Below are 14,685 nucleotides of genomic sequence, written 5' to 3'. Positions count from 1 at the left end.
GGGGGACAGCTTGAGGCTCTGTCTCAAAAAAAAAAAAAAAAAAAAAAAGAAAGAAAGAAAGTCATGACCCATAAGTGTGATAAATACAGTACATGGGAACATCATTGTTGGATAAATGGGTGAAGTACACTGTAACCTCAAGGGTAAACATGCATGTCATTTCCAAGCTAATAGAAGAAAGGAGGAAGAAAAGGTGAAAACCTGCTCTTATGCAACACCCCCCCCCCCACACACACACAGAAGAAAAGGAGTCAAGGAAGAAAAACAGGAAAGAAAGCGCATAGAAAGACGATCATGTAATGTTAATGGGTTACATGTTCCAGTTAAAATTCAAAGATTTATTTATTAAATGAAAAAAAAGAAACTTACTTAGATGCTGTCTACCAGAGTCTGATTAAAATAGAAGTATGACAGAAGGTTTAAAGTAATAGGATCAAGAAAGGTGTATTATGAAAAATCAAAGAAAAAATTATGTTTCTATGTTAAGATCAATTTAGGCTTAATGCAGAAGGCTTTGCTTAGAGATAAGGCTACTTTATGAGGACAGAAAGATATACAATTGACCTTAAACAATGTGGGTGTTGGGCCATTGACCCTCTTCCCCCATGTACTTGAAAATCTACATACAGTTTTTAACTGCCCCAGCCTTATGTACTAATAGCTTGCTGTTGACCAGAAGCTGATAACAACAGTTGATAAGTATGTATTTTGTAATCTGTATCATATGCTGTATTCTTAAATAAAACTATAGAAAAGAAAATGTCATTTTCCCATTAAGAAAGGGAAAATAATATTTAATGTTCATTAAGTGGAAATGGATCCTTACGGTCCTCCTTACCTTCCTATTGCATAGACTGTAAAGGAGGAGAAGGGGTTGATGTTTTCTGTCTTGGGTGGCAAAGGCGAAAGAGGAGGAATGATGACTGGGGAAGCTGATACATTTGATGCGACTTCTATTGAAAAAAAAATCTATGTATAAGTGGACCTACACGATTTGAACATGTATTATTCAAGAGTAAACTGTAGTAGCCTCTACTAAAGGTGTTTAATCTTTAGGTGGTTAGCAAAAAAAAAAAAGGACTGTGCATACTTTTCATGATGCCTGTCACCACAGATGAGCAAAAATATCCCCCCAAAATCATCATGAGCTCGGTCCTCAGGTTGGACACCCCTGCAACATAAGGCAAAAAAAAAAAAAGTAACGGAAGAAGTAGACAAAACTTTGAACACAGTAGACTGCTTTCTGTCAAGCACCCATTATTTACAAAAATGAACATACTCTGCTGAAAACCAAGTCTGAACAAATAATTAAAAGGACTATACATGATACATTGTCTTACTACAGTGTAGGAAGCTAGAAATCACAACTATAGATGGTTAGGGAATTCCTATGGAGTGTTTGAAATATGAAAACACACTTAAATAGTCAGTAGATGCAAAATTATTTTAACCTGAATAATAATGAAAATACTACCTTTCAAAACTTGTGGGATACAGCTAATGTCAGCTTGGATGTATCCATAAAGCTTATTGTGTACCTTGGAAAAGAAGAAAGGGTGCTATAGATAAAGTATTTATTTCAGAGTATTTCAAAATATTTCAAAGTATTTTTCCAGATTAACCCAAAGGAAGTGAAAGGAAGTAATAAAACTAAGAGTAGAAATCAATTAAATGGTGGAGACTCAGTATACATCTATCAGCTAGCTATTGGTTCATTATAATTAATCACCTCAAAAATGTAAAACTTAAACTATTTATTGAGCTCCTTCTGTGGCTAGCTTCAGAAAAGCAGTTCTTCTGGTTTTGATCTGTAGTAGGTCAGTGGTCAGTCAGGCAGCTCATAGTTGGGAATTTTTTGGCTGTGGGAATCGACGGTGACTGTGCCATGTCTTTCATTCCCCTGCAGGTTAGTCCAAGCTTGTATGTATGGGAGTAAGAGGGTCCTAAGAGAATTGGAACCACCTGAAACTCTGAGGCATCTCATTTTTTTTCACTGCATTGTATCAGGCAAAGTAGTCACAATGCTAACCCGGATTTAAGAGGTGGGGAAAGATGCAAATTGACGTTGAAAATGACAGATACAGTAAGAGGAATAAAATTGTGGCCATTTTTGATATTAGTCGACTCCAGTTGACAAAAGCAAAAGTAGGCTGGGCATGGCTTTAATCCTAGCACTCTTGGAGGACAAGGCTGGAGGATCCCTTGACCTCAGAGAAGGTTGAGACCAGCCCACGCAGAAGTGAAAGGTGGTAGTATCGTCATTATTGCTGTTTTTCTTTGTAAAAACAGAAAAATTATCTGGGTGTGCTAGCACATGCCTATAGTTCCAGCTATTCAGGAGGTTGAGGCAGGAGGATGGCTTGAGCCCAGGAGTTTGCAATTGCAGTGAGCTATCATGATGCTGCTGCATTCTAGCCTGGGCAGCAGAATGCAGCTCTGTTTAAAAAACAAAACAAAATAAAAACAAAGCAAAAGCTAAAGCAGATTCTTTGAAAAGACTGGAAGACTGATCAAGAAAAGGAAGGCATAGAAAGACCAATAAAGATTGAAATATTGGGCTCGGCGCCTATAGCTCAACCGGCTAAGGCACCAGCCACGTACACCTAAGGTGGTGGGTTCGAATCCCCAGCCCGGACCCGCCAAACAACAATGACGGCTGCAACCAAAAAATAGCCGGGCATTGTGGCGGGCGCCTGTGGTCCCAGCTACTTGGGAGGCAGAGGCAGGAGACTCGCTTGAGCCCAGGAGTTGGAGGTTGCTGTGAGCTGTGATGCTACGGCACTCCATCGAGGGCACTAAAGTGAGACTCTGTCTCTGAAAAAAAAAAAAAAAAAAAAAAGAAGTTGACCGACTTACTGTAAAATATGTAGAATTGCAAAGGGCCAGGTATAGCTAAGATAGTCTTTGAAGTGCAAGGTGGAAGAACCTTACAATGTGTTATTAAAGAAAGGATAAATAGATAAATGGAATAGAATAGAGAGCCCAGAAACAGCTCTTCACATTCTTAGGTTTCACATCTGTGGATTCAACCAACTACAGATAGAAAATATTTGGGGGGAAAAAACCCCAATGGTTGCATCTGTATGAACATGTAGGGACTAATTTTTTCTTGTCATTATTCTCTAAAAACAATGCAGAAACAATGATTTACATAGAATTCATGTTGTATTAGGCATTATAAATAATCCAAAGATAATATAAAATGTATGGGAGGATATGTATATGTCATATGCAAATTCTACACCATATCAGGGACTTGAACATCCACAGATTTAGGTATCTGTGGGGGGCAATCCCCATCAAAACCAAGGGACAACTGTTTATATAAAAATATTTATGACAGTGTGACACCACAGAGAAGTTGGAAAACCTATGGTCTTTTCAATAAACTTAATTGGAACATTTGAGTATTAATGTGAGAGGAGAACAGTTACATAGATATCAGTTGTGTTACACTGTAGACATAAATGTGAAAGAGAGAACAGTAAAACTTCTAAAAAATAACGCCAGAGGATATCTTGATGGTCTTTGAGGTGGGGAAAGGCTTAATTTGAACTGGACACCTAAGACTAAACATGAAGAGAAGATAAATAACTTGAACTATAGTGAAATTGAAAACTTGTAGTTATTTATCTTAAGACACCACTAAAGAGGGAGAAGTCATGGCCCAGGATGGGAAAAGGTATTCTGCTACCCATGTAACCACAAAGTAGAAATCGAGATGAAAAATTAACACAGTAGAAAAACAGACAACTTGAAATGCACTTCAAAAAAAGTATGTCCAAACGGCCAATAAACATGAAAAATATGCAATTTTGTTAAGTCTGAGGAGTGTCAATTGAAATGGCTCAGATGATGAACACTGACACTAAGGTATGTTGGAGAGAAAGTGGTTCAAAACAAATTCTTATATAACTATATACTCTTTTACTGGGGGTACAAATGTGTGTATAACCATTTTAGAAAATAGTTGCAATTATCTACCAAAGATTTCTTTGACCTCCTTTTTTCACCGCAGTCATTTTTCTCAAGAGTCTGTCCTCCCTTGTTTTGCTTCTTTATCTTCTGTGTCTTTCCTGTTAAAGCTCTTGCTCAAGTCTTTGGTGAATGTTGATTCAGCACAAAGCACCAAAACTTTGCATCTTGTGTTCATGAACAGAACTCATCCATTGACAGCCTCTGTTTGAGATGGTCACCTGCCGTGCCAGACTTTGAAATGGAAGTCTTAGCTTTGGGCTGTTTCAGTTTTTCTAGAGAAACAAACTCTTGGTGTTCTGTAGACAAGAATAGCCAGTTCTTCGTGTGTTATTTTTACCTTTTCTTTCTTGCTGTCAGCAGAACTCAAGTATCTTGAGGGCTCAAGTGTCTCGAGGGTTAAGTCTCTGTAGAGTTCTTTTTTTTTTTTTTTTTAACAGTTTTTTGGCCAGGGCTGGGCTTGAACCCACCACCCCTGGTATATGGGGGGCTGGCGCCCTACTCCTTGAGTTACATCTCTGTAGAGTTCTTTAGGGCAATTTTCTGTTGGACACATCTCCTTTGGTATTCTAAGCTGAATTATTAAGAGTAAGGCCCTAAGGTTTTCTAAAGAGAATTTGTAGTAGACTTGGTAGTGCCAGATATTATTATCCCTGTTACATAATTGAAGCTTATTTGATGTAACTTTCAAATTCCTAATTACTATTTTGTATTCAAACTTGAATACCAGCTGGAATCTGCATGCTTTCAGAGTTTAAACACTTATCTACTCGTATATTACCTGAGTTTATTTAGATTGGAGTTGTGAGAAGTTAACAAGACTCTCAGTTGGAAGTAGATGCCTTATTAAAATGGATGACCATGGGGGTTTACGTTGGGTAAGGAGGTAGGTGGATAAAGTGCTGTATGTGGAGAAAGTAGTTAAGGATATACATAAAGAGGTGATGTGGCTGTTTTCGCAATGTGGAATCCTGTGGATCTAGATCAAGTGCTTATAGATCAAGGGCTGTGGGTTTCAGCTTGGGGTGAAAGAAGTTAAGTGTAAATTTCCTTGGAGTGTGAGGCTTTTTTCAGGACCATTACCACCTTTAAGAATCATTTTTCTAAGATGTGGCAGTGCTAGTGAGCAGCTTTATGAGACGGAGTAAGAGCCATTGGAATATAGAATATTGAAGAACGTCTCAAGCTTCTTAAGCCCTGACAACAATGGATTTTCTGGCTTATTACTTTTATGTAATGATTTACTAAGAGTAGAATAAATTCAAGGAAAGAGTAGGAATTATGATTTACTAAGAGTTAAATAAATGCAAGGAAAAAGTAGGAAGCTATATGCAAAAGGATCGATTGAATAAACAAATGAAAACCACCCTGGGCTTTTGTGGAACTGATGGTAAAAATTCATTTTTTGGTTTGTTTGTTTTTTATTCAGACAACATGCAAATGATGAAAATTTACTTTTCAGTATTCAATCTGTTCTTCCCATTGGCCTTATAATATGGGGTGGTGCTGTGGCTCAAAGGAGCAGGGTGCTGTCCCTATATGCTAGATGGAAATGGTGGGTTCAAACCCAGCCCCGGCCAAAAACTGCAAAAAAAATGTATATATGAATACTCTTTAAGTTTCTGTTGAAGAATACTCAAGTTTCTGTTGAGGGGTGGCTCATACACAATTATGATTTTTATTTATATTACAGTCCTATTCATGAAAAGAGTTTAAGCTTCTTGTAACAACAGTAGTATAAGTTAAATATAGAAATGGAAAAAGAAAGGAAAATTAAGATGTGGACATAAAATCGTGCAGGGAATACGGTAAAAAATGTGTATTCCTAAGACTTATACATTTAGCACAAGTTGCAGTCCATATTTGATCCCTAGTGTTCCAGCAGCCAACCCATATTTATCAGTTATACAGTTCTCTCTAGACAGCTGCTTTGAGAAAGTATAACTTTTTTTGAAAGTAAATAAGGTTTTGGTAAGAAGGATAATCACTAACAATTCCTTTAATAACATCATTACTAAAGACAGTTGGGAATTTTGGGGAAGGGATTTGCTTTCTTGAATGGTATCTAATATTTTGCCAAATTTTAATGAAAATATTTTTGATTATATGTTAATGGACAATTCAGCGTAGTACCTCTTTTACCAGATACTGTTATTCCTAATTCATAGTTTGTATTAATACATATGAAAATTTTGTGCTAAAAAGTGAGCTACTATAGTTATATCCCAACAGTTTCATAAGGGTTCTAAATTTTACTTTAACTTAGTGTTAAAAAAATACCTAACTTGAGTAAGTAGTATAATAATTTTAAGAGCTATAAATTCCAGCATGTGTATAATATATGTTGATTTTTTTTTTTCCAGTTTAATTTTGTTGGGAGAATCCTTGGACCTAGAGGACTTACAGCTAAACAACTTGAAGCAGAAACAGGATGTAAAATAATGGTCCGAGGCAAAGGTTCAATGAGGGATAAAAAGAAGGTAAGTCCTTGGAAATAGGACAAGTCTTCACATGAATAATTAACTTGTACTTTTGCATTTTAATGATAAAATATCCAGATCTTTTGTGCAGAAAACACTATTTTATTCCATGTCAGAAACGTTTCAATTTTTTAAAGATGTTGTCATAGGCAGGAGGATTTCTTGAGCCCAGGAGTTTGAGATTGCTATAGCTATGATGAGACTCAACCCAGGGCACAGAGTAATACTCTATCTCAAAAAAAACCCAACAAAAATGTTGTCATGATTTTTCCCTTGTTAATTATAATTTTTTACTTAGTGAACTAAAAAGTATTAGTCCATCATGTTAACTTACTTTGGTATTTACACTTGAGAAGCTTCCAATTTGGAATGTGTCAGACTACAATGTTAAATATGTAAAAAAGTAACTCTAAAGTTGAAAGATCTAAAATGTGTTATTGATGAGATTTAAATGAGAACAATCAAATTAATAACTTTGAATGCTGGTAAATTATCCGGAGAGTTAGAAGAAGGCATATATTAACATGAAGGGTTTTCACTAGCCATATGAGACACATTTTGGATTTCGCCAACATTTTGTGTTGATTTTAATTGTTTAGACATTTTACTTTACATTGTTTTCTGTATTTTTCTCTTCTGCCAGTTGTTACACTAGTTTAATAAAAACCCAACTATCTGCTTTAAATATTGTTATTAAAAATATTTTGTTTAATTTCCTTTTAAATCACAAGTGGTATGACTAATTTGTGATGATACTGTAGAACAGGATACTTTTGATTTCTATCTGTCTGTGTAAAAAATGGCTGTGAAAATACCTAGGTTTCTATTTCCAAAAATGAAAGTTATTGATGGGAAAGGTGATGTTTGCTTTTTGTTAAAATACATTGACTTGAAAGGGCTATTAAATAAGAGACGTTTGGCTAGCTTATGTTAAAGGATGTGAATCACATTTCACTAGAGCTTGTGAAAGGAATGCCTAAACCCACGCAGTATCCAGACTTCATTTTGATAGGCTTGTTTTCTGATCTTTCTGCTTAATTTCATTCCAGCTCTCCCATAAGCTCATGGATCTAAATTATTTTTGTTCCCCACCAATAACTTAGTAACCCTAAGAAATTAGGGGAAAAAATCCTAATATTGGCTATCTTTAAATCTTAGCAACACTATTCTTGTTAGCTGAATTTTAAAATATTTTCATGGGAGTATGAGTTCGCAAACATTTTTAGATGTATAAATTCTTTTTATTACAATGTTAATAAAACTTAATGCATCTCCTCAGTGAATGGTAATCTTTTCAAATGAGTATTTCCATGTAGTTTTGGTTCCATGGTTTCCAATTACATTGCATTTAGTAACACGGATGTAATTGCCTAAGAGCAGTGAATGAAGTCTAGACAAGTGAAGGACATATCTTCACTAAAAGAATAGCATATATATCTATTAGTTAGTAGTTCTGTCATTCACTTAATGAAACATTTTTTTCCTCTTCTGAGTTTCTGTGAATTCTGAGGTGAAGGCCCTCCATGGACTTCACTGAGGGTTAGAGCTTGGAACTGTGTGATCAAACATCATGAATAAAGAAAGTTCATTTTCTGCTGTCTTTGGCAAAAGAAGAGATTGGTTAAGAATGAGCTCTGCAACCAGATTGTTTAGGTTTGAATCTTGGCTCTGCTACGAAATGTTTGTGACTAGGGACAAATTACTTAATCATGATGTGCCCTATAAAATGGTAGCATTAATGTCATTTCCATCGTACAGTGGTTGTGAGGGTTAAATGAGATCACCAGCACTTAGAACAGTGTTAGACCCGTAGTAAATGATCATTTATTTAATGTTAATGATTCTTAATTTATCTGAACACTGTAGGTTAGGTAGTACATTTTTAGACTTAGGTGTCACCATGAAGAGATACTCTAATTGTTTTCTGCTTTGGTAGTGGTGGTAATTTCTTGTCTTGTGACCTTCCAACATTCTATATTGTAGCTTTTCTATTTTATTTCTCCAGTGATTGATGCTTTCACATTCTGTCTTGACTGTTTTATTCATAACCACAAGTAGAAACAGTTCATGCATTTTATTTGTTCTTCAGTTTCACTGTTATATACTAAAATTAAAAAAGGTTGTAGATTATACATATTGTAAGAACAGTATGTGGGTCACTGAAAATTTTGAGACAGACTGTGTTATTGTCCATTATTTCACTACCTTTTTTTTTTGGAGACAGAGCCTTACTTTGTTACCCTTGGTAGAGAGCTGTGGCATCACAGCTCACAGCAACCTCAGAGTCTTGGGCTTAAGGGATTCTCTTGCCTCAGCCTCCTGAGTCTCTGGGACTACAGGCGCCTGCCACAATGCTTGGCTATTTTTTGTTTTTGTTGTTGCAGTTGTCATTGTTTTAGCTGGCCTGGGCCAGGTTCGAACCCACCAGTCTTGGTGTATGTGACCATTGCCCTACCCACTGAGCTACAGGCGCCGCCTGTTACTTCACTTCTAAGGAAGACAGTTGACAGTGTCTTTCCTGATTCACCCCCTTCAAATAGCACTCCCATGAGATTTGAGCAGTTCAGACACAGCTTCAGGCTCCACTTCTAATTAGTTCTCTTGCTATTTCTTCTACATCTGTAGTTATTTCCTTCACTCCAGTTTGGTACTCCTTCATGTCATCTATGAGGGTTGTTGGAATGAAGCTTTTGTTTATATTTAGACCTCCCCCCATGAATCACAACTGTTCTTAAAGGCATCTAGAATGTTAATTTCTATCTGAAAGATTTTTAGTTTACTTTGCCCAACTCTATCAAAGGAATCACTATCTGTGGCAACTGTAGCCTTAAGAAATGCATTTCTCAGATAAAAAGACTTGAAAGTCAAAATTACTTCTTGATCCATGGGCTGCAAAGTAAATGCTGTGTTAGCAGACATGAGAACATCATTCATCTCCCTATACATTTTCTTCAGAGATTTTTGGTGCCTTGTTCATGAGCAGTAATCTTCTCAAAGGAATTCCGCCCCCCCCCCCCAATAGTAGGTTTCAACAATAAGCTTAAAATATTCCGTAAGCCATGCTGTAAACAGATGTGCTATCATCCAGGTGATGGTGTTCCATTTAGTTCCATTACTTCCACAGTAGGTATAGTATGATTATTTTATTGTTATAATTTATCTTTTGTTTTTCCCTTCCCTCTCTCATCCCTCTTGCCCCATTTTCTTTTAAGACAGAGTTTTGCTCTGTTGCCCAGGCTGGAGTACGGAGATTATTGCTTACGACAGCCTCAAAGCTCTGGGCTCAAGCCATCCTCCTGCCTCAGCTTCCTGAGTAGCTGGGACTGTAGGTATATGACCATTGTGCCTGGCTGGTTTAGTGTAATTATTTAAGGATTTTCAGAATAGTAAAGGAGCATTGGTTTCACCTTTTCATGGTGCAAAAGTTACCATTTGCATTAGCCCCAAACACAGGAGAATCAGCTTGTGCTTGGAAGCTTTGAAACCAGGCATTGACTTCCCTCTAGCAATGAAAGTCCTTAATAGTATGTTTATCACTTTGAAGATCTGTTACTTAACATAGCTACCTGTATCACTGATCTTAGTAAATCTTCTAGGAAACTCACTGCATCTTCTGCATTAGCACTTGCTGCTTCATCTTACCTTTTATGTTCTGGAGGGAGCTTCTTTCCTTAAACATCAAGAACTGACCCGCTGCTAGCTTCCAACTTTTCCTTGGCAGCTTTCTTACCTCTCTCAGCCTCCACAGAATTAAAGAAAGTTAGGACCGTGTTCTGGATTAGACTTTGGCTTAAGAGAATGTTGTACCTGGTTCGATCATTTATCCAAACCAGTAAAACTTTTCCACCTCCACAATAAGCCTGTTTTTGCTTTCTTATCATTTATGTGTTCACTGGAGTAGCACTTGTAATTTCCTTCAAGAATGTTTCCTTTGCATTCACAGCGTGGCTTAGTGTTTGGCACAAGAGGCCTAGCTTTAGGCCTATCTTTACGTGCCTTCTACAATAAATTTAATCACTCCTCACTTTTGATTTTAAAGTAGGAGACAAGTGACTTTTCCTTTCACTTGAACTCTTACAAGCCATTATAGGGTTATTAAGTATACTAATTTCAATGTTGTCGTGTCTCAGGAATAGGGAGACCTGAGGAGAAGAGAGATGAGGTATTGTTGGTTAGTGGAGCAATCTGAACACATACAGCATTAATAAGTTAAATTTGCTGTCTTATGGGCACAATTTGGTGTGCCACAAAACAATTACAATAGTAATCACAAAGTTCACTGATCATAGGTCACCATAATAGATAAAATAATAATGAGAAAGTTTGAAATACTGTGAGAAGTACCAATGTGACACAGACACTAATTGAGGACATACTATAGGAATAATGGTGCCACCAGACTTTCTGGCTGTAGAGTTCTTACAGACCTTCAGTTTATAAAAATGCACTATCTTCATAGCACAGTAAAACAAAGGATAATAAAATTAGGTATGCCTGTATTTACTTTGGAGTTCTAGAGGTTTTAAGAGCCACGTGCCAGGGAACGAAGACCAGTTGATACCCAAGAATTTTTGCTAAAGGATTTACTCTCATGTTTCTAATGGAAAACTATATACTTGAGCAGAATACAGATGTTATAGAAGTAATTTTAGGAAAAGAAAATAATTATTTACATTTCTCAGTTGAGACGGGAGAAAGCTTCAGAGGCCCCTTGGAGGGCTGTGGGGAAAATGCATTTTGTGCTAGAAGGAATGAATGGTCTAATGAATGAATGTTCACCTTTAGAAACAAAAGTGGCAGTCAGCTGGTTCTAGTGTATGTAGCAAATGAAAACATGTAAATCATTAAAACAGGACGGTGTTTTGTACATAATTAGGTACTTGATAAATTGTGGAGTGCAAGTTAAGTGATAAATGAGTTGATCTTTTGGGGATGTATATACGTGGTCTTTGTAGGGGATACCATTCATGGATTTATCTTGTCACCCTACAGTTTGTTAGCTCTTCTCTGAAATCTTCCATCATAAACAGGAGAGAACCAAGAAGCCATGCTGGGGCTTCCAGCTGCTCACCTTTTCCTATTTCTCTCCCACAGCCCTCAACATGGTGATGTTCAAGATGTCTATAGTTGATTAAAGCCAGGTTAGTCACATGTTGTGTCTCTTGGAGATTTGCAAGTGTAACTGTAGTTAGAGCTCTTTGCTTAAAATAAAGGGAGATGCCCTCTATTTTAGCCATTCTAGAGTTACTAGTAACAATGGCTAGATGGTATTAGCCACTTTGCCTGTCTGTCCAGTGTCTTACTCAGACCATGTGACATCTTGGAAGATAGTTACATTCTTCTAATGGGAATGGAGGCTTAAAGAGGTGAAATCACTCATCCAGTTCTTCATTTCTGACTTACAAGTTTACTTAAATAGAATCCTATATATCTTACTGGCTAGTCATATTCAGCTGTGGAAATCTGTCCTCTGAATTTAAAATCAAATAAATAGATACTAAAGTTTTTAACTTAGCATTTGTTTCTCAATTATAGTTCACTGTAGTCTTCACTGTTTTAGAAATGTCCCTATAACTCTTTGAGGAACAACATTTTGTAGAACATGACTTATGAAATGTTATTAGAGAGGCATATGGTATAATTGTAAACGTGGAAAATTCTTGAATTCTGTTTGGAAGAACTTGTTTAAGTACAGCATTTCATAACATTGTTTATGTGCTATTTTTCATATACATTACAAATTTTCCTTGAGTATCTCATATACCAGAGATTCTTATGCTTAAAATATATTTTAATTAGTTAATATGTGATTTTTTTTAGACAGGTTAAAAAGTACCAGATGGTCTGAAAAAATACTAAAGGCTCCTGAAGTCCAGTCACTTTAGAGCAGCAGTTCTTAACCTTTGGGTTGCGACCCACAGGAACTGTATTAAAGCCTCGTGGCATTAGGAAGGTTGAGAACCACTGTTCTAGAGACTACCTTGTTGGCAGCTTTGGTATGTCTTGTAGATTGTTCTTCGTGCATGTGTATCCATGTGGTATAGAGCGGGGTCATACTATATACATGCTACTTTGTTTGTAATCAGTATATTTTCCTGCAACTCTAGATCCTGTCTATGTCAGTTCACCAGTTAATTGAACTTTATATCTAACGCTTTGTGCTAGATGTGCTAGGTGGTAGGAAAGCATACTAAAAGGGAATTTTAAGGCAGTGTGGATAGTGATATGAAAAGATAAATTTCCTGTTTTGGAGGAGAGGGCCTTAGAAGTTTTTGTGAAATAAGTTCTGCTATCTTAACCCTTTCACTAAGATCAAAGCAGTTCAGTTTTGAAGTTGACATACTGCAGTGGCTTTGAGGGCTGTTAGCACAACACTGAGTGTCAGTGTGGTTCTAAACAGCCTGTTTAGTCCATCTTACTGAATCCATAGCCCTCTGACAAACTTTAGCATGGATATAGTTTATTTTTCTGAAAAACTTTTCATCTCAGAAAATTTTAAACAATAGAAAGACCAGTAGTATTGTTCACTATCATTTATCTATCATGAGGAATGAACATAGCCTGTCTACTTTCAGGAGTGATCTCATTTATTCCTTACCCCCCCCCCCCACTTAAATATTTCATTAGATAGCTCTGAAACAGGACGACTTTACAATAATACAGTATTCAGGTTTTAAGTTTTTTAATCTTCAGAAATTCTTTTATTGTCAAATACACAGGTGTTCATAGTTTTTCTTCTTTGATTATAAATGTGCTTTAGAAAAAGTTTAAGGATAAAAATGAGCATCATCTAGCTGGGCGTTGTGGTGGGCACCTGTAGTCCCAGCTACTCGGGAGGCTGAGGCAAGAGAATCACTTAAGCCCAAGAGCTAGAGGTTGCTGTGAGCTGTGATGCCACGGCGTTCCACCAAGGGTGGCAAAGTGAGACTTTGTCTGGGAAAAAAAAAATAGCATCATCTGTATTGTGACTGACTGATAGAGTTCTTAAGCCACTCTCCACAGCCCTCAACCCTCTTGGCAGTTCATTTATAAAGGACTAAGTGATTTGTCTTAAAGAATTCTCATGGGTTTTCTGGTTGCATTTTCATGATGATCTTTCAGGAGTGATCTCCTTTATTCCTTACTGTCCCTCCCCACTTCTGCCCATCAGATATGTAGCATTTATCTCTGTTCCCTGTATTTCTTGTAAATTGATAGTGATAAGGCTTAATCCAATTCAGATCTCCTACCTTCTGTCCTTCATTTTCATTCTTCCTTTTGAAAAAATATTTCATAATTAATGTTGTGATGGTAGTACATAAAGTCTGATCTCCTTTCTGATTTTAGCAATTTTAGCAATTCTATCCTTTATCTCAGTAGGAGTTGCAAAGTAGTTATATCCCATTTCTTCATTATAGCAGGTAGTTACATATACGATTTTTATAAGAAAGGCTGAATAAATGTTCAGTTTTTTTCAATAGTGAATTGATTCTCAGGAATCCTTCAAAGGTAAAGAATGAGTTCTTTGTTTTCCTTTCTATTTAGTATCATTATGAATGCATATAAACAGTTTTGATGTGTTTTAGTTTACTATAGTTACTATTTTTAACTGGCACTCAAATCATTTTGCGTGTGTGTGTTGGTGGGGACTCTTGAAGTTGGTTTACAGTTCCTCTTAAAACCTAGTAACTGGGGGAAGTAACTTTGCTTTCTGGTGTGATAGAATAGTTCACATTTATTTTATAAGATTTCCTTCCAGACTTGGAATCAGCAAGTTTTTAAAGGAATCCTGGTTACTCTTAGAAATACTATAGAGACTGCAATTTTAAGCCCTAGTAATGCTCATTCTAGGTAGACTTTTTTAGCAGAGAGTAATGAAATGCATGCAAACATAGATATACTTTTTACAAGTTCCTTCCCTTGTATTCAGGAATATGATGTTTTTATTTAATTGATCATGTGTCTGTATCTTCTCTTTCCCACTGAAAATTGTGGTTCTTAATGTCAGAAAATAACGATCCATTTGCTTTGTTCTAAAATATAAAGAACAGTCTTACAATAACAGTATAAACATTACCAACAATGTAGCTAGTGAAAATAATTGTTCTGTATTCTTAATAGTATTTAGGATACATCCCACTAATGATACAAATTCTATCTTTTAAAACATGGATACACAGTTGAGTTCATATTTTATACTTGGTTTTCTAGTTTTAGAATTACTTAAAATATTTTCCTGTTTTATACTTTA

The 14,685-nt window shown here is 36.3% G+C and overlaps 1 protein-coding gene across 6 annotated transcripts in view; it reads left to right on the top strand.

Annotated features, from left to right (window-relative positions):
* The window catches only part of QKI (QKI, KH domain containing RNA binding), a 153,216-nt gene that overhangs the window by 54,180 nt on the left and 84,351 nt on the right, over window positions 1–14,685 (top strand). For all 6 annotated transcript variants that reach the window (XR_002774024.1, XM_023514650.1, XM_003792381.3 and 3 more), the window contains exon 3: window positions 6,339–6,455. Coding sequence is in view for 5 of the 6 variants with exons in the window: in XM_023514650.1 (XP_023370418.1) it covers window positions 6,339–6,455 (117 nt within the window). In the remaining variant the exon portion in view is untranslated. The remainder of the gene's footprint in view (window positions 1–6,338; window positions 6,456–14,685) is intronic.

Source organism: Otolemur garnettii, unplaced genomic scaffold (genome assembly GCF_000181295.1).
Source record: "Otolemur garnettii isolate 467f Iridium unplaced genomic scaffold, OtoGar3 scaffold00056, whole genome shotgun sequence".
Classification (NCBI taxonomy): domain Eukaryota; kingdom Metazoa; phylum Chordata; class Mammalia; order Primates; family Galagidae; genus Otolemur; species Otolemur garnettii.
The sequence above is the reverse complement of the archived record's forward strand: the minus strand, read 5'-3'. Positions and strand labels throughout refer to the sequence as shown.